This window comes from Scyliorhinus torazame, chromosome 10, assembly GCF_047496885.1.
Source record: "Scyliorhinus torazame isolate Kashiwa2021f chromosome 10, sScyTor2.1, whole genome shotgun sequence".
Taxonomy (NCBI): domain Eukaryota; kingdom Metazoa; phylum Chordata; class Chondrichthyes; order Carcharhiniformes; family Scyliorhinidae; genus Scyliorhinus; species Scyliorhinus torazame.
Window position 1 is genome coordinate 126,985,424 of NC_092716.1, and position 19,426 is coordinate 127,004,849.

Here is a 19,426-nt window from a genome sequence, read left to right on the forward strand (position 1 = left end):
TGGTCTTCTCACGAGGACCCGGTACGCTCCCTCCACTTCCAGGGGGCCCGTTGGGACCTCAGCTCCCATTAGAGTATGGAGCATCGTACTCACATACGCCCCAGCATCAGCTCCCTCTATTCCTTCGGGGAGACCTAAAATCCGTTGGTTCTTCCTCCTCGAGCTGTTCTCCAGGGCTTCCAGCCTTTCTATGCACCTCTTGTGTAGTGCCTCGTGCGTCTCCGTTTTTACCACCAGGCCCTGTATCTCGTCTTCGTTCTCGGCTGCCTTTGCCTTCACTCCACAGAGCTCCATCGCCTGGACCTTCTGTGTTTCCTTTAGTCCCTCGATTGCCAGTAACATCGGCGCCAGCACCTCTTTCTTGAGCTCCTCCACACATCGTCGGAGGAACTCCTGCTGTTCTGGGCCCCATACCATCTGGTCTCCCTCGGCCGCCATCTTGCTTCTCCCTTCTCTTCTCTGCCTCTGCTCCAAAGGATCCTCCGCAATCTGGCCACTACTGTCGCTCCTTTCCATCCACACCCGGGGGGACTCCTTCCTTTGTCACCTCACACTGGGTTTGGCCGCAAAAAATTTCCGTTGGGGCTCCCGATAAGAGCCCAAAAGTCCGTTGAAACGGGAGGTGCCGAAACGTGCGGCTTAGCTGGTCATCGCCGCAACCGGAAGTCCCTTTTGTCTGTCTTTTATACAGACATCAGCTAACCAGGGTGACTCACACTACTTAAGCTTCAAAGCCAAGAATACAATGTACAACCTTGTGTCATTAAACAGGCCTCAGGCGACTGACAGGTAACTGCCTCTCAGCAATTAGGGTGGGGGCAGCTTCAGCCAATCAGACACTAAGCTACACACTGCACTTTTAACTGAAAAACAGCAAAATTAGACTTACCACTTAGCTTTCCTGATTACCTCACTGCACCAAATTACCAAGGTCCAATTCCCACTCTGGATGTGTCTCACTCAGGATGTGTCTCCTTCACTTGTGCAAAGCTAGGAGTGGAGTGGCTTCCTCCTCTCCCCCAATCCTCCCTCAGTGTCTCTCTTTCTCTCTCTCTCCCTGTTCTCCCTCTCTATCTCACGTCCTCCCTCTCACATTCCCTCTCTCCCTCTCTCAGTTCTTTTTTTCTTCTCTGTTATGAAGGTTGTTGTAACTGGGAGAGGGGTGGGGGTTTGGGGAGGAGTCTTGTTTCTTTCAAAATGATTTAGAAGACCCCCACAGTGCAACCTCGCCGGCAGCTGCCAGAAACATCCTCCCCATCAATAAAAAACAACTCAAAACGGGTTTTAACAAAGGAGGAGAGGGGGTTGGAGGAAATCGTGTTTCCTTTTCCTGTTTTACAGAAGGATTGCACCGTACTACACCAGAGAATACAGAGAGGATGGTCTCCACAGATAGATCCTGACCATCACCCACGGAACAACTGCACAACTGTGGGAAGACACACAGTCCCTTCACAGCATTGCTCAACACAGAGACGGTTGGACAGTAACACCACCATCTGGAAATCGGTCGGGTCAGGGGAGCTTTGACATCTCATCAGATCTGAAACTAGTCAATGGTGTGGAATCTTCCATCAGAATCAACTTTCTGAAGGTTCGGCTGTGGGTGATCGGTGAAGGTGAGGCTGGGAAGAAGTGTTTTGGGGTTCCAACTGCATCTATTTTATCACCTGTAACGCAAGGAGGGCTTCATGGAAGGGAAACTGTCCCTGTGTGAGGAGTGCGATCAAGCATTTCCACAGTGATCGAGATTCATAAAACATCGACACCGTCACACTGGGGAGAAACCGGTCAAGTGTGAGGTTTGTGACAAAACCTTCACAAATTCATCAAACCTCCTGGTCCATCAGTTATCCAAGCCGGCGAGAAACCCTTCAATTGTCTGTGAGAAGGGTTTTGTGACAACTACAAGCCTCCTGAGACACCAAAGTGTTCACACCGGGGAAAAGCCCTTCAGGTGTGAGGTTTGTGAGAAGGTTTTCACCCACTCCTCTGATCTCCTGAGGCATCAGAGGATCCACACAGGGGAGAAACCCTTCAGGTGCGATGTTTGTGGCCAAACCTTCACATGGTCACCAAATCTTGTGCAACACCAACGGATTCGCACTGGGGAGAGACCATTCAAGTGTGAGATGTGTGATAAAAACTTTTCTCACTCGTCAGCCCTGGTGGATCACCGACGTCTTCACACCAGTGAGAAACTATTCACGTGCGAGGTGTGCGCAAAATCATTCTCACGCTTATCATCACTCCATGTACACCGCCACATTCACAGGAGGGAAGAGACCTTTCACAAGTGAAATGTGTGACAAATCCTCACACTCATCTCACTTTCACATACACCAAAGCATTCACACTAGGAAGAGAGCATTCATTTGTGAGGTGTGTGACAAAGCCTTCACAAACACACCGATGCTCCTGATGCACCAACGCATCCACACAGGGGAGAAACCCTTCAGGTGCGAGGTTTGTGAGAAGGCTTTCAGACACTCCTCTGCCCTCCTGAGCCACCACAAAATCCACACGGGGAGAAACCCTTCAGGTGTGAGATGTGTGATCGAGCCTTCATACATTCATCAACGCTCATGAATCACCGACGTATCCACACTGGGGAGAAGGTTTTCAGGGGCGAAATTCTCCGGAAACGGCGCGATGTCCGCCGACTGGCGCCCAAAACGGCGCAAATCAGTCGGGCATCGCACCGCCCCAAAGGGGCGGAATGCTCCGCATCTTTGGGGGCCGAGCCCCAACCTTAAGTGGCTAGGCCCACCGCCGGACTAATTTCCGCCCCGCCAGCTGGCAGAAAAGGTCTTTGGTGCCCCGCCAGCTGGCGCGGAAATGACAGCGGGCGCTGACGGCATTCCCGCGCATGCGCAGTGGAGGAAGTCTCCTCCGCCTCCGCCATGGTGGAGACCGTGGCGAAGGCGGAAGGGAAAGAGTGCCCCCACAGCACAGGCCCGCCCGCGGATCGGTGGGCCCCGATCGCGGGCCAGGCCACCGTGGGGGCACCCCCCGGGGCCAGATCGCCCCGCGCCCCCCCCCAGGACCCCGGAGCCCGCCCGCGCCACCTTGTCCCGCCGGTAAGGCATGTGGTTTAATCTACGCCGGCGGGACAGGCATTTTAGCGGCGGGACTTGGGCCCATCCGGGCCGGAGAATCGCGGGGGGTGGCCCGCCAACCGGCGCGGTGCGATTCCCGCCCCCGCCGAATATCCGGTGGTGGAGAGTTCGGCAACCAGCGGGGGCGGGATTCACGCCAGCCCCCGGCGTTTCTCCAACCCGGCGGGGGGTCGGAGAATCTCGCCCCTGGTGTGAGATATGTAGTGAAGGCTTGGCACGATCATCGGGTCTGGTGAATCACTGCCGTATCCACACTGGGGAGAAACCATTCTTGTGCAAGTCGTGCAACAAATCATTCCCGCAGTCATTGACCCTCCACGAACACCGTACGTATTCACACCGGGGAGAGGCCGTACATGTGCAAGGTGTGCGACAAATCATTCTCACACTCATCTCACTTTCGTCTCCACCAACGTATTCACACAGGGGTGAAACCATACAGATGTGACGTATGCAATAGGTCATTTACACGCTCAGCGACCCTCCATGTACACCAACACATTCACACAGGGAGGAAACCATTCAAATATAAGGTGTGTGACAAAGGCTACGCAAGCTCATCGAAACTCCTGCTCCATCAACGGACTCACACTGGGAAGTAACCCTTTGAGTGTGAGATTTATAATAAAAAATTTCTGAACTCTTCGATACTCCTGGGACACCAGCGGATCCACACTGGTGACAAACCATTCAAATATGACAACATTTCACAAAATCAATGTATCTCCTAGTTCATCAATGCACTCACAGCGAGAAACCCTGTGAGTCCTATAATAATAATCTTTATTGTCACAAGTAGGCTTACATTAACGCTGCAATGAAGTTATTGTGAAAAGCCCCTAGTTGCCACACTCCGGCGCCTGTTCGGGTACACGGAGGGAGAATTCAGAATGTCCAAATTACCTAACAGAACGTCTTTCGGGACATGTGGAAACCGGAGCACCTGGAGGAAACCCACGCAGACACAGGGAGAATGCAAACTCCGCACAGACAGTGATCCAAATCAGAATTGAACCTGGGACCCTGGCGTTGTGAAGCACGGTGGCACAGTGGTTAGGACTGTTGCCTCACAGACTGGGTTTGATTCCGACCTTGGTTGTCTGTGTAGAGTTTGCACATTCTCGTTGTGTCTGTGTGGGTACTCCAGTTTCCCCCCACAGTCCAAAAAAATGCAGGTTAGGTGGGGTTATGGGCTTACGAGGGTATCATAGAATCATATCACAGAATTTACAGTGCCGAAGGAGGCCATTCGGCTCATCGAGTCTGCACCGACCCATGTAAAGAGTACCCTACTGAAGCCCACACTTCCACATTATCCCAGTAACCCCACCTAACCTTTTTTAGACACTAAGGGGCTAAATTGCATGACCAATCCACCTAAACTGCACATCTTTGGACTGGGAGAAAACCAGAGCAACCATAGGAAACCCACGCAGACACGGGGAGAACGTGCAGACTCCGCACAGACTGTGACCCAGCGGGGAATCGAACTTGGGACCCTGCAGCTGTGAAGCAACTGTGCTAACCAATGTGCTACCATGCCGCCCAGGCCAGGGGAGTGGGCCTCGGCAGTGTGCTCTTCAGTGGGGTATGTGCAGACGCGATGGCATCCTGCGCTGTAGGAATTCTATGATAAGTTAGATATAAAGTGTAAATTGAACTTTCACAATCTTTAACACTGATTTATTAGACATCACCGAGGAAGTTTGCACCACCCACAGAAATGACCACAGTCCTAGATGGGAATAATGGGAGCGGTGAGTTTCTGCCAATTGCACCTATTTGAGGTGGCTCTTCAAATTACATTCAGGGTTTTTGGGTGTGTTGGGTGTTTCAGGTACCAACAATCAGTCATATTCATGATTCCAGTCTACCTGCTGGAAAATGTAGAACAGGATCAAGCGTTGAATTCAGTTCATATGATTTATTAAAGATTGTAAAACGGCCGGGAGAGCATGTTTGCCTTAACTTCTATGTAAGAAGTTAGACAGAACTCATCTTGGCTTACATATCCGAGAGCACAAGTTATATAAATTTTTTGACAGTCTTTATCATTTCTCTTTGCTCCTCCCAATATTCTGTAGCCTAGCCTTTCCCCAACAATTAATGTTTATTCAAGACCCTCAAGATCTCCATGGTGACGATATTATCCTTAATATCCAAGGACTTTCCTGTGACCTTTATAATCGGTAATAGATCACGCTTCTAGACATTGGCCAGCTGGAAACTCCTTCATCCGATAGGGGAGGAATTTATTCTTCCCTCCGATAATGGCTAATGCCAGCAGCTTGGATTTTTACGAAAACAAAGAGTCAGTCTCTCTCTTATCACCTATCTGGCCACGAGGCCCCAACTAGCTTCATACTGCGAGCTGCCCTTGACTATTTTACTTTTAACATAAAGGATAATATGGTTACCACTCCTAATTCACAGAATATTTTATCATGCTTGTGTATTAGATTATAATATGAATTCTTTTTAAGGTTATATGGGTGTGTCTTTAATATAAGTGTATCCATTATTACCATTTATACAGAGTGAATCTATAACAAATGTCAAATGTTTACCAGAGGGAAATGAGACAGCAGCTGCAATTAAAAAAAATGTGCAGCACAGGAACAGGTCATTTGACCATGCTGCCTGTCTAACCTAAAACCTTCTACACTTCCGGGGTCCGTATCCCTCTATTCCCATCCTATTCATGTATTTGTCCCTTAAACATCATTATCAAACCTGCTTCCATCAGGTAGCGAGTTCCAAGCACCCACGACCCTCTGTGTAAAAAACGTTACTCGCACATCTCCGATAAACTTTTGCCCCACACCTTAAACCTATATCCCCTTGTAATTGACTCTTCCACCCTGGGAAAAAGCTTCTGACTAGCCACTCTGTCCATGGACCTCACAGTTTTGTAGACGTCGATCAGGTCGCCCTTCAACCTCTGTCGTTCCAGTGAGAACAAACCGAGTTTATCCAACCTCTCCTCATAGCTAATGCCCTCCATACCAGGCATCGTTCTGGTAAACCTCTTCTATACCCTCGCCAAAGCTTCCACATCCTTCTTGTACTGTGGCGACCAAAATTGAACACTATATTCCAAGTAAGGCCTAACTAAGGTTCTATACAGCTGCAGCATGACTTGTCAATTTTTATACCCAATGCACCGGCCGATGAAGGAAATCATTTCGTATGCCCTTTTCTTTAAAATTTAGAGTACCCAATTCATTTTTTCCAATTAAGGGGCAATTTAGCATGGCCAATCCACCTAGCTTGCACAGTTTTGGGTTATGGGGGCGAAACCTACGCAAACACGGGGAGAATGTGCAAACTCCACACGGACGGTGACCCAGAGCCGGGATCGAACCTCGGACCTCGGCGGCGTGAGGTCACAGTGCTAACCCACTGCACCTCCGTGCTGCCCCGTCGTACGCCTTCTTGACTACCTTTACCGCGTTGCCACTTTCAGTGTTATGTGAACATGTACACCAAGATCCTGTCAATACTCTTAGGGGTTCTGTCATTTACTGTATATTTCTCACCTGTATTCGACTTTCCAAAATGTATTACCATATATTTGTCCAGATTATACTCCATCTGCCATTTTTCCACCCAAGTCTCTAACCGATCTATATCCTGCTGTATCTTCTGACAGTCCTCATCACTATCTGCAATTCCACCGAACTTTGTGTCGTCAGCAAAATTACTAATCAGACCAGTTACAATTTCCTCCAAATCGTTTATATATACTACGAACAACAAAGGTCCCAGCACTGATCCCTGCAGAACACCACTAGTCACAGCCCTCCAATTAGAAAAGCATCCTTCCATTGCTGCTCTCTGCATTCTATGACCTAGCCAGTTCTGTATCCATCTTGCCAGCTCACCTCTGATCCCATGTGACTTCAGCTTCTGTACCAGTCAGCCATGAGGGACCTTGTCAAACGTCTTCCTGAAATCCATGTCAACAACATCCACTGCCCTACCCTCATCAATCATCTCGTCACTGCCTCAAAAACTCGATCAAGATAGTGAGACACAACCTCCCTTTCACAAAACCATGTTGCCTCTCGCTAACACATCCACTTGCTTCCAAATGGGAGTAAATCCTGTTTCATAGAAAATAGAAGCATTCGGCCATTCGAGCCTGCTTTGCCATTCATTATGGTCATAGCTGATCATTGAGTTTGATACCCTGATCCCACCTCCCCCTCCCCATATCCTTTGATCCCTTTAGCCCCAAGAACTATATCTAATACCTTCTTGAAATTACAAAGTAGTTTGGCCTCAACTACTTTCTGTTGTAGTGAATTTCACTGATTCACCACTCTCCCGGTGAAGAAATTTCTCCTCATCTCAGTCCTTATCCATTAACTATGACCCTTAGTTCTGGACTCCCCCACCATCGGCAACATTCTTTCTGAATCTACCCTGTCTAATCCTCTTAGAATTTTGTAATTTTCTCTGAGATCCGGTCTCACTCTTCCAATCCCGAGATTACAACCCTGGAGGTCCTGTTTTTTAACTTTCTACCTAATTCCCTGAACTCCTGCTACAGGACCTTGTCACTCTTCCTGCCTATGTCATTGGTCCCAATATATACCACAACCTCTGGCTGTTCACCCTCCCCCTTCAGAATCCCCCTGTTCACCCTCCCCCTTCAGAATCCCCCTGCCCTTTCAGAGACATCCTGGCACCAGGGAGGCAATGTATCATCCTGGAAGCTCTTACGCATCCACAGACATGAATAAGTGAAGTTTTATTCAGATAGGACACTAATAAGTTTAATCTCCTTCTGATCAAAGTCGCCTCTGTTTCACGGTCAGTTTGCCAAGCTTCAGGAAACTCCTGTCACTCCAGAAATATTTGGATTGGCTGTGAGAGACGACAATCAGAGAGAGAGTCCACCCACTCTGCCCATTCTCTCCTCTTCCTCTTTCACAGCTGCTTCACATCCTGTAGGGACTGAAAACCAAGTGAGGAGATGGTGAGTGAAGGAGCAGAATTTATAATAATTACATTGCACAATATCCACACTAATGTTCAGGCAGTCTGACTATCCTGTGGGGGATCAGGTGTGGAAATGCCCCTTATGCTGTGTGAGAAGCTGCAGCTGAGAGACCTGGTTACTCGCTGCTTTGTGCTGAGCTGACTGATTGACTGTGTTGGATATTGAGTGTGTTTATTGGAAGCATTTCCCTTCTGATTTACAGGCTGAGATTTGTTGATGAGTGAATACTGAATATGACAAGGTGAGGTGAAATTATCTGGCAGGGGTAGAGACACATTTATTCAAATGTTTTTTAATGTCTTTAAAGATTTTACCTGAAGACCTCGGTCTTTCCCAAAAGCATGGGCTTAGGTTTGATACTTTTGAGTTCTTGTGAGTTCTCCCAGTGAGCCAGAGAAGACACAGCCAGAGTGAGATAGAACCAAGAGTGAGTTTGGGAATTTGAATGTAGGTGGGAATTGAATCAAATCAGTAAGGCAGTAAGGGGGCTGTTTAGCACAGGGCTAAATCGCTGGCTTTGAAAGCAGGTCAGCAGCACGGTTCAATCCCCTTAACAGCCTCCCCGAACAGGCGCTGGAATGTGGCGACTAGGGGCTTTTCACAGTAACTTAATTTGAAGCCTACTTTTGACAATAAGCGATTTTCATTCATTAGGGCTGTTTAGCACAGGGCTAAATCGCTGGCTTTGAAAGCAGAGCAAGGCAGACCAGCAGCACGGTTCGATTCCCGTAACAGCCTCCCCGAACAGGTGCCGGAATGTGGCGACTAGGGGCTTTTCACAGTAACTTCATTTGAAGCCTACTTGTGACAATAAGCAAATTTCATTTCCTTTTAAATTAATTTAAATTAATCTAGAATTGTGCAGTGTAGGTTAACAAGGGCTGCCCCACCCACTCACATAACTGGTTGGCAGTTAAGTGTCAGTCACTTTAAATCTACCTTGATGGAAAAGGAGGGGAGTCAACTCAGACCAATTTAAAAAGAGCAACTTGTAAACTCACTCCCAGTGAGTTCTCCCAGTGAGCCAGAGAGAAGACAGAGCCAGGAGTGAGACAGAACCAAGAGTGAGTTTGGGAATTTGAATCTAGGTGGAAATTCAAAACTTGGGGGTAGGAGGTGCTTTTTATCCCTGGTACGTGACTGGTAAGTAGTGTTTCTGTTTTCTTTTTCTTTTCATTGGTATATTTATTTATTTTTTTCTTCGTTGTTTATTTATTTATTAATTCTTTTGGGAAATTGTGATTGTTGAAGTTAACCGAAGGTTTAAGACATGGCAGGAGATCTCATGCTCCTCGTGTGCGATGTGGGAGCTCAGGGACACGTCCACTGTCCCTGGCTCCTTCACGTGCAAGAAGTGTGTCCAGTTGCAGCTCCTGTTAAACCGATTGACGGCTCTGGAGCTGCGGATGGACTCACTTAGTAGCATCCGTGATGCTGAGGACGTCGTGGATAGCACGTTTAGCGAGTTGATCACACCGCAGGTGAAAGGTACTGAGGGAGATAGAAAATGGGTGACCAAAAGACAGAACAAGAGTAGGAAGGCAGTGCAGGTGTCCTCTGCGGCCATCTCCCTGCAAAACAGATATACCGCTTTGGATACTGTTGAGGGAGATGGCTCACCAGGGGAAGGCAGTAGCAACCAGGTTCATGGCACCATGGCTGGCTCTGCTGCGCAGCTGGGCAGGAAGAAGAATGGCAGGGCTATAGTGATAGGGGACTCAATTTTAAGGGGAATAGACAGGCGGTTCTGCAGACGCAATCGAGACTCCAGGATGGTATGTTGCCTCCCTGGTGCAAAGGTCAAGGATGTCTCGGAGCGTCAGTAGGACATTCTGGGCGGGGGGAGGGGGGTGGGTGAACAGCCAGCTGTCGTGGTGCACATAGGCACCAACGATATAGGTAAAAAACGGGACGAGGTCCCTGAAATCAGGGAGTTAGGAGTTAAACTAAAAAGTAGGACATCAAAGGTAGTAATCTCAGGATTGCTACCAGTGCCACGAACTAGTCAGAGTAGGAATGCCAGGATAGATAGGATGAATGCGTGGCTCGAGAGATGGTGCAAGAGGGAGGGATTCAAATTCCTGGGGCATTGGAACCGGTTCTGGGAGAGGTGGGACCAGTACAAACCGGACGGTCTGCAACTGAGCAGGACTGGAACTGATGTCCGAGGGAGGGTATTTGCTAGAGCTGTTGGGGAGAGTTTAAACAAATGTGGCAGGGGGATGGGAACCGATGAAGGAAGTTGGAAGGTAGTAAAACAGGGACAGAAACAAAAGGCAGTAAGGGGGAAAGTAAGGCAGAGGAAGCCATAGTCAAAAATCAAAAAGGGCGACAGTGACTGAGGGGAGCTCAGTGAATAGGACCAGGAATACTAAAAGGAATAAAACGGGAAGTGAAAACATGAAGGGTAAGCGACGCGGCAGGTTGTTACATGAAGATATGGGTTCAACGACAAGGAAAATTAGGAGAAAGGTTGAGGGGAAATATAACTTAGGAGAGGTTACTGATCGAGGTGTTAAGATTCAGAACAGAGGTAAAAAAGCCAACATAAGTGTACTTTACCTGAATGCTCGTAGTATTCAGAATAAGGTAAATGAGTTGATGGCGCAAATCATCGTGAATGACTAATTTAGTGGCCATTACTGAAACATGGTTAAAGGATGGTCATGACTGGGAGTTAAATATCCAAGGGTATCAAACTATTCGGAAGGACCGAGTGGTGGTGTAGCTCTGTTATTTAAGGATGACATCCGGGCTACAGTCAGGGATGACATCGGTGCTATGGAGGATAAGGTTGAATCCATTTGGGTGGAAATCAGGAATAGTAAGGCAAAAAAGTCACTGATAGGGGTAGTAGGCCACCAAATAGTAACATTATGGTGGGGCAGGCAATAAACAAAGAAATAACTGATGCATGTAGAAATGGTACAGCAGTTATCATGGGGGATTTTAATCTACATGTCGATTGGTTTAACCAGGTCGGTCAAGGCAGCCTTGAGGAGGAGTTTATAGAATGTATCCACGATAGTTTCCTAGAACAGTATGTAATGGAACCTACGAGGGAACAAGCGGTCCTCGATCTGGTCCTGTGTAATGAGACAGGATTGATTCAGGATCTCATAGTTAGGGATCCTCTCGGAAGGAGCGATCACAATATGGTAGAATTTAAAATACAGATGGAGGGTGAGAAGATAAAATCAAACATTAGTGTTTTGTGCTTAAACAAAGGAGATTACAATGGGATGAGAGAAGAACTAGCTAAGGTAGACTCGGAGCAAAGACTTTATGGTGAAACAGTTGAGGAACAGTGGAGAACCTTCCAAGCGATTTTGCACCGTGCTCAGCAAAGGTTTATACCGACAAAAAGGAAGGACGGTAGAAAGAGGGAAAATCGACCGTGGATATCTAAGGAAATAAGGGAGAGTATCAAATTGAAGGAAAAAGCATACGAAGTAGCAAAGATTAGTGGGAGACTGGAGGACTGGGAAATCTTTAGGGGGCAACAGAAAGCTACTAAAAAAGCTATCAAGAGGAGTAAGATAGATTATGAGAGTAAACTTGCTCAGTATATAAAACAGGTCGTAAAAGTTTCTCCAAATATATAAAACAAAAAAGAATGGCTAAGGTAAATATTGGTCCTTTAGAGGATGAGAAGGGAGATTTAATAATGGGATTTGAGGAAATGGCTGAGGAACTGAACAGGTTTTTTGGGTGGGTCTTCACAGTGGAAGACACAAATAACATGCCAGTGACTGATGGAAATGAGGCTATGACAGGTGAGGACCTTGAGAGAATTGTTATCACCAAGGAGGTAGTGATGGGCATGCTAATGGGCTAAAGGTAGACAAGTCTCCTGGCCCTGATGGAATGCATCCCAGAGTGCTAAAAGAGATGGCTAGGGAAATTGCAAATGCACTAGTGATAATTTATCAAAATTCACTGGACTCTGGGGTGGTCCCGGCGGATTGGAAATTAGCAAACGTGACATCACTGTTTAAAAAAGGAGGTCGGCAGAAAGCGGGTAATTATAGGCCAGTGAGCTTAACTTCGGTAGTAGGGAAGATGCTGGAATCTATCATCAAGGAAAAAATAGCGAGGCATCTGGATGCAAATTGTCCCATTGGGCAGACGCAGCATGGGTTCATAAAAGAGAGGTCGTGCCTAACTAATTTAGTGGAATTTTTTGAGGACATTACCAGTGCAGTAGATAACGGGGAGCCAATGGATGTGGTACATCTGGATTTCCAGAAAGCCTTTGACAAGGTGCCACACAAAAGGTTGCTGCATAAGATAAAGATGCATGGCATTAAGGGGAAAGTAGTAGTATGGATAGAGGATTGGTTAATTAATAGAAAGCAAAGAGTGGGGATTAATGGGTGTTTCTCTGGTTGGCAATCAGTAGCTAGTGGTGTCCCACAGGGATCAGTGTTGGGCCCACAACTGTTCACAATTTACATAGATGATTTGGAGTTGGGGACCAAGGGCAATGTGTCCAAGTTTGCAGACGACACTAAGATAAGTGGTAAAGCAAAAAGTGCAGAGGATACTGGAAGTCTGCAGAGGGATTTGGATAAGCTAAGTGAATGGGCTAGGGTCTGGCAGATGGAATACAATGTTGACAAATGTGAGGTTATCCATTTTGGTAGGAATAACAGCAAAAGGGATTATTATTTAAATGATAAAATATTAAAACATGCTGCTGTGCAGAGAGACCTGGGTGTGCTAGTACATGAGTCGCAAAAAGTTGGTTTACAGGTGCAACAGGTGATTAAGAAGGCAAATGGAATTTTGTCCTTCATTGCTAGAGGGATGGAGTTTAAGACAAGGGAGGTTATGGTACAATTGTATAAGGTGTTAGTGAGGCCACACCTGGAGTATTGTGTTCAGTTTTGGTCTCCTTACTTGAGAAAGGACGTACTGGCACTGGAGGGTGTGCAGAGGAGATTCACGAGGTTAATCCCAGAGCTGAAAACGTTGGATTGCGAGGAGAGGTTGAGTAGACTGGGACTGTACTCGTTGGAATTTGAAGGATGAGGGGGGATCTTATCGAAACATATAAAATTATGAAGGGAATAGATAGGATAGATGCGGGCAGGTTGTTTCCACTGGCGGGTGAAAGCAGAACTAGAGAGCATAGCCTCAAAATAAGGGGAAGTAGATTTAGGACTGAGTTTAGGAGAAACGTCTTCACCCAAAGGGTTGTGAATCTATGGACTTCCTTGCCCAGTGAAGCAGTAGAGGCTCCTTCAGTAAATGTTTTTAAGATAAAGATAGATAGTTTTTTGAAGAATAAAGGGATTAAGGGTTATGGTATTTGGGCACGAAGGTGGAGCTGAGTCCACAAACGATCAGCCATGATCTCATTGAATGGTGGAGCAGGCTCGAGGGGCCAGATGGCCCACTCCTGCTTCTAGTTCTTATGTCCTTATGCTGTGTGTGAGCTGAATTTGGGATGTGCAGTCTGAGTGAATGCAAAGTATCTAATTTCCCAGGATAAACCAGAATCCTTCAATCGGCTACACCGCAGCAATATTTTCCTCAGCTTCCTGCACTTCCTGCCAGTGAGTTTTCTTCAAATAATTTGGGAAAACAAGGAGAGAAATTGCAAAATCTCCATTGAATTAACATTTCTCCTGAGTGTTTTTTATATTAAACACATTCTCTTAAGGGTAAAACTGGTCTTCACCAGCACAAATTGACAGCCCATTTTACACTCTGCCTGACTGTCTTTTCCATTGTCCTCACGGTGCCTGGGAAGATGGGGTCTGGGCTGAGGAAAGAAAGTAGCCACGTTTTCTGCTCCTGGTCACTATCCAGTGTCCTTGCTGGAAACAGTCAAGTGAGGGGAAAGAAAGGATTTGTATCTGATCCCCACACTGGGGAACAGCAGACTGACACTCACTGTGGAATAGTCTCTAACTGAGGAGTCAGCCCCTTCAGCAAAGGAGGTGAGGGAGTTGGAGGAAATCATGTTTTCTTTTCCTATTTTACAGAAGGATTGCATCGTATCACACCGGAGAATACAGAGAGGATAGACTCCACAGATAGATCCTGACCATCATCCATAGGTTAATAAGATGTCCGAATGAGCAAGGTCCATCTGTTTAACAGCCAGATGAATAAGAAACCATTCAAGTGTCAGACTTGTGACCAAGACTTCGCACGGTCATTGAGTCTCATGAAGCACCAACGCATTCACACTGGAGAGAAACCATTCAAGTGTGAGGTGTGTCAGAAATCGTTCTCGCAGTCATCGAATCTCCACAGACACCAACGTGTTCACACGAGGGCGAAGCCATTCACATGCGAGGTGTGTGAGAAATCATTCTCGAAATCATCACACCTTCGTGTACACCAGCGCACACACACTGGGGAGAAACCCTTCACATGTAAGGTATGCAAGAAATCATTCTCTGACTCATCCACCCTCCGTAGACACCACCGTGTTCATACAGGAGAGAAACCTTTCACATGCGAGGTGTGTAAAAAATCATTTACGTACTTATCAACCCTCCATGTACATCAACGTGTTCATACAGGCGAGAAGGCATTCAGATGTGGTGTGTGCAACAAATCATTTTCTCAGTTGTGTAATCTCCGCACACACCAACACAGTCACACAGCTGCAAAGCCATTCACATGTGAGGTTTGTGAGAAATTGTTTTCCACGTCATCAAACCTACGTGAACACAGACGCACGCACACAGGGGAGAAACCATTCACGTGCAAGGTGTGTGACAAATCTTTTTCGCAGTTATCGAACTTTCTCGTACATGAACGCCTTCACACAGGGGAGAAACCCTTCAAGTGTGACGTTTGCAACAAAGCCTTCACACGCTTATCAAGCCTCTTTGTCCATCAGTGGATCCACACAGCAGAGAAACCCTTCAAGTGTGTTGTTTGTGATAAGTCTTTTGTGACATCTACAAGGCTCCTGACACACCAGAGGATTCATACAGAGAAATAATCCTTCAACTATGTGAGATCGCCTTCAGAAACTCATCAAACGTTTTGCTCCAGCACAGGATTCACTCAGGGGAGAAATGCTTTACGTGCAATGTTTGTGACAAGGTTTTCACCTGCTCCTCTGATTTCATGAGGCCCCAGAGGAGAAGCCGTCGGTGTGAGCTCTGTAATAAAACCTTCGCACAGTTGTCAAACTACTCTTAGAACATCAGTGAATCCACACGGGAGCCAAACCCTTCCAGTTTAACGTGTTAGAATTTGGACCTGATTAGATTTGTGGAGGTGTACCTATCTGTGGCCAATTTAACTTTTAAATCCCAAATTCACAATTTAGATTAAATGGTTGTGTTGAGCTGACGTACAAAGTACAATCAATGATGAAGAGAGAAACAGGTATGGTGAAATAAAGTAGAATTTCTCAAAAAAATGGTAAATGTTCTTAATGTGCCTCAAGGGTCAGTGTCAGGCACATTGCTGTTTGTTTTCTATATCAATGATTTGCAATGTACAAGGCATGATCAGTAAATTTGTACTTAAAATACCAATACCAAATAGATGGTATTGTAGACAGTGAGGAAGGTTATCAAAAATTGCAGCAGGATCCTGATCAGCTGGGAAGTGGGCTGAGAAATGGCAAATGGAGTTCAATACAGGTAAGTGAGGTGTTGCAATTTGGAAAGTAAAATAAAGGTAAGACTTTCACGGTGAAAGGTAGGACCTTAAGGAGTATTGTGGAATAGAGGGACCTTGGAGTTCAGGTGCACAGTTCTGTAAAGGTGGAGTCACAGGTAGATAGAGCAGTGAAGAAGGCTTTTGGCATGCTGGCCTTCATCAGTCAGTGCATTGAGTATAGAACTGGGAAGTTATGTTGCAATTGTACAGGAAGTTGACGAGGCCGCACCGAAGTATTGTGTTCAGTTTTGGTCGCTTTCCAAAGGAAATGTTATTAAACTGGAGAGAGTACAGAAGAGATTTACAAGGACTCAAGAGACTGAGTTAGGGAGAGATTGGATAGGCTAGGATGTTTTTCTTTGGAGCGTAGGATACTATGGGGTGATCTTATAGAGGTGAATAAGATCATGACAGGCATGGATAGGGTGAATTGCACTCAGTCTTTTTCCCAGGGTTGGGGAATCGAGAACTAGAGGCCATAGGTTTATGAGGGGAAAGAATTAATGGGAACCTGAAGAGCAACTTTTTTACACAGAGGATGTTCTCTACGTGGAATGAGCTGCTGGAGGAAGTGGTTGAGGCAGGGACATTGACAATATTTAAAAGGCATTTGGACAGATACATGGTTCGGAAAGGTATGGGTATGGGCCAAATGTAGGCAAATGGGGTCAGCTTAGATGGCCACTTTGGTAGGCATGTACCAGTTTGGGCCGAAGGGCCTAACTACGTGCTGGATTCTATGAACAGGGAAGACGGCATGGATGAACTCAAAAGGCCACAAATCCTCTGAGTGTGCACAGCACATAAGACATCTTTTTCCTTCTGTTGACGCTATTAACAGGTGCAGCAAGCACTTAAGAAATAAATGGTATGTTGGCCTCTGTTACACGAGGGTTTGAGTAAAGGAGTAAAGATGTCTTACGGCAATTATATCGAGCCTTGTTGAGACCGTACCTTCAATATAGTACAGAGGTTTGGGGCTGGATTCTCCGCAGCCCGACGCTGAAATCGGGTCTGGCGCCGGGGTGGAGAATCAATTTCTGTGCATGGAATCGTGACCGGCGCCGGTTCCCCGATTCTCCGGGCCCCAAAAAGCGTAACCCTACCTGCGGCCATTGCTGGAGGCATGTCCTGCTATTCTCTGCCCCGACCAGCTGAAGTCCCGAAGGCGTGGATCTAATGTGTTCCTGTCATTCGGGATATTTGCATGGCGGCTGCGGACTCAGTCAGTGGCTGCCATGGTCGGAGGCTGGATGAGTGGAGGGCAGGGGAGAGGCCTCATACGGGACCAGGCAATTTTTGGGCGGGTGGTCAGGGTCGGGCCCGCGGCTGATCGGGGCACTATTTGCGCGGTCCAGGTCCGCTGTCTGAATCCGCCATGGAGCACGGCGCGACTGCTGGACGGCCTCTGACTCGGAAGTGCGGGGCCCCGCTGCAGCTAAAGCTGCTGGATTCATGACGGGTTCCTGCTAGCCCCCTGCAGGGCTATGAATATGGGGCCTTTTCACGCCAGTTTTTCTGGCGTAAAAGGCCACAGTTTTTACGACGGTGTGGGAACATAGTCCCCAAAACAGAGAATCCAGTCCTTGGTCTCCTTACCCAAGGAAAGATTTACTTGCTATTGTGAGAGTGCAACAAAGGTTCACTAAATTAATGCTTGGGATGGAGGGACGATTAAATAGACTGGGCTCGATTTTAGAAGAATGAGAGGTGATCTCATTCAAACATAGAAATTTGTCACAGGGCTGGACATGGTGATGCAGAAAAGATGCTTCCCTTGGCTGAGGGAATCTAGACCCAGGGGGTGCAATCTCAGAATAAGGGGCCGGCCATTTAGGACTGAACTGAGGAGGAATGTCTTCACTCAAAGGTGGTAAATCTGTGGAATTCTCTGCCCTTCAGGACCGGGGAGGCTCAGTCATGACTTTGTTCAAGACCGAGATCGATAGATTTCCACACATTAAAATATCGAGGGATACAGTAATAGTGCGGCAAAATGGTGTTGGGGTAGAAGATCAGCCTGGACTCACTGAATGGTGCAATGGTCTCGAAGGGCTAAATGGCCCACTCCTGTTCCTAGTTCTGATGTTCAGCGTGGGTCAGTATCTGCTCCTTAGAAGAGTGTTACCCTAGAAACCCTGCTGAAGATGTCTTGGAACCCTAAATATTTATCCCTCATTGCTCCTTGTGCCATATTTGGACATGGCTCATATTAACCCTTTCAGTGGGTTAAAAGTTAGGTCATTAGCTTTATCCCCACCTACGAAGCTCAAGTCATGTAAACAGGAGCTGAAAATAGATTCTTCGCACTCAATTCTGTCCCTGGATGTTACATAAAGTACAAGCGATGTTCCCATAAACTATGTTACATCCTTATCACAGTCTGTGGCTCATTGGTCTTAAGTTATTTTCACATACACAGGAACTGGTTACCCATGTGCTAAAAAACATTTAAACAAGGACTCCCAAGTCCCTTTGTGCTTCTGATTTCCTAAGCATTTCCCCATTTATAAAATAGTCTGTGCCTCCATTCCTCCTTCCAAAGTGAATAACCTCACACTTTTCCACATTGTATTTCATCTGCCACTTCTTTGCCCACTCTCCTAGCCTGTCCAAGTCCTTCTGCGACCCCCTTGCTTCCTCAATACTACCTGTCCCTCTACAAATCTTTGTATCATCTGCAAACTTAACAACAGTGCCTTCAGTTCCTTCTTCCAGATCATTAATGTATATTGTGAAAAGTTGTGGTCCCAGCACAGACCCCTGAGGCACACCACTAGTCACTGGCTGCCATCCTGAAAAAGACCCCTTCATCCTCACTCTCTGCCTTCTGCCAGTCAGCCAATCCTCTATCCATACCAGGATCTTTACCCTTCACACCATCGGCTCCTAACTTATTTAACAGTCTCCTATCAGGCACCTTGTCAAAGGCCTTCTGGAAATCTAAATAAATCACATCCACTGGCTCTCCTTTGTCTAACTTCCTTGTTACCTCCTCAAAGAACAGATTTGTCAGACACGACCTCCCTTTGACAAAGCCGTGCTGACTCAGTCCTATTTTATCATGCACTTCCAAGTGCTTCGCGATCTCATCTTTAATAACAGACTCTAAAATCTTACCAGCGAAGTCAGGCTAACCGGCCTATAATTTCCCGTCTTCTGCCTCCCCCCTTCTTAAACAGTGATGCTACATTAGCCACTTTCCAGTCCGCTGGGACCCTTCCTGCCTCCAGTGATTCCTGAAAGATCACCACCAATGCCTCCACAATTTCCTCAGCTATCGCTTTTAGAACCCTGGGGTGTAGTCCATCCGGTCCAGGTGATTTATCCACCTTCAGAGCTTCCAGTTTCCCCAGAATCTTCTCCTTAGTAATGGTCACTGCACTCACCTCTGCCCCCTGGTTCTCCTGGAGCTCTGGCATCCCACTGGTGTCTTTCACCGTGAAGACTGATGCAAAGTAACTGTTCAGTTTCTCTGTCATTTCTTTGTTTCCTATTATTACTTCTCCAGCCTCATTTTCCAGTGGTCCAATGTCTATTTTTGCCGCTCTCCTGCGTTTTATATTTTGAAAAAAACTCTTCCAATCTTCTTTTATATTACTAGCTAGCTTACACATATTGGTAATCAGCATCGATGCAGGGTGCAGCATCGTGGTGGTCT

The 19,426-nt window shown here is 46.8% G+C and overlaps 1 protein-coding gene across 6 annotated transcripts in view; it reads left to right on the forward strand.

Annotated features, from left to right (window-relative positions):
• LOC140430914 (uncharacterized) overlaps positions 1-18,144 on the forward strand; it is a 100,921-nt gene extending 82,777 nt beyond the window's left edge. Inside the window, exons 1-2 of one of the 6 annotated variants that reach the window (XM_072518711.1) lie at positions 1,362-1,619; positions 14,121-18,144. In XM_072518711.1, coding sequence (XP_072374812.1) covers positions 14,213-15,094 — 882 coding nt within the window. In that variant the 5' untranslated portion in view covers positions 1,362-1,619; positions 14,121-14,212 and the 3' untranslated portion in view covers positions 15,095-18,144. Of the gene's footprint in view, positions 1-1,361; positions 1,620-4,858; positions 4,877-8,026; positions 8,104-8,236; positions 8,369-9,251; positions 9,271-14,120 lie in introns of those variants that run through there. The other 5 variants (XM_072518715.1, XM_072518710.1, XM_072518713.1 and 2 more) reach the window with 5 other exon arrangements.
• The last annotated feature ends 1,282 nt before the right edge of the window (positions 18,145-19,426 follow it).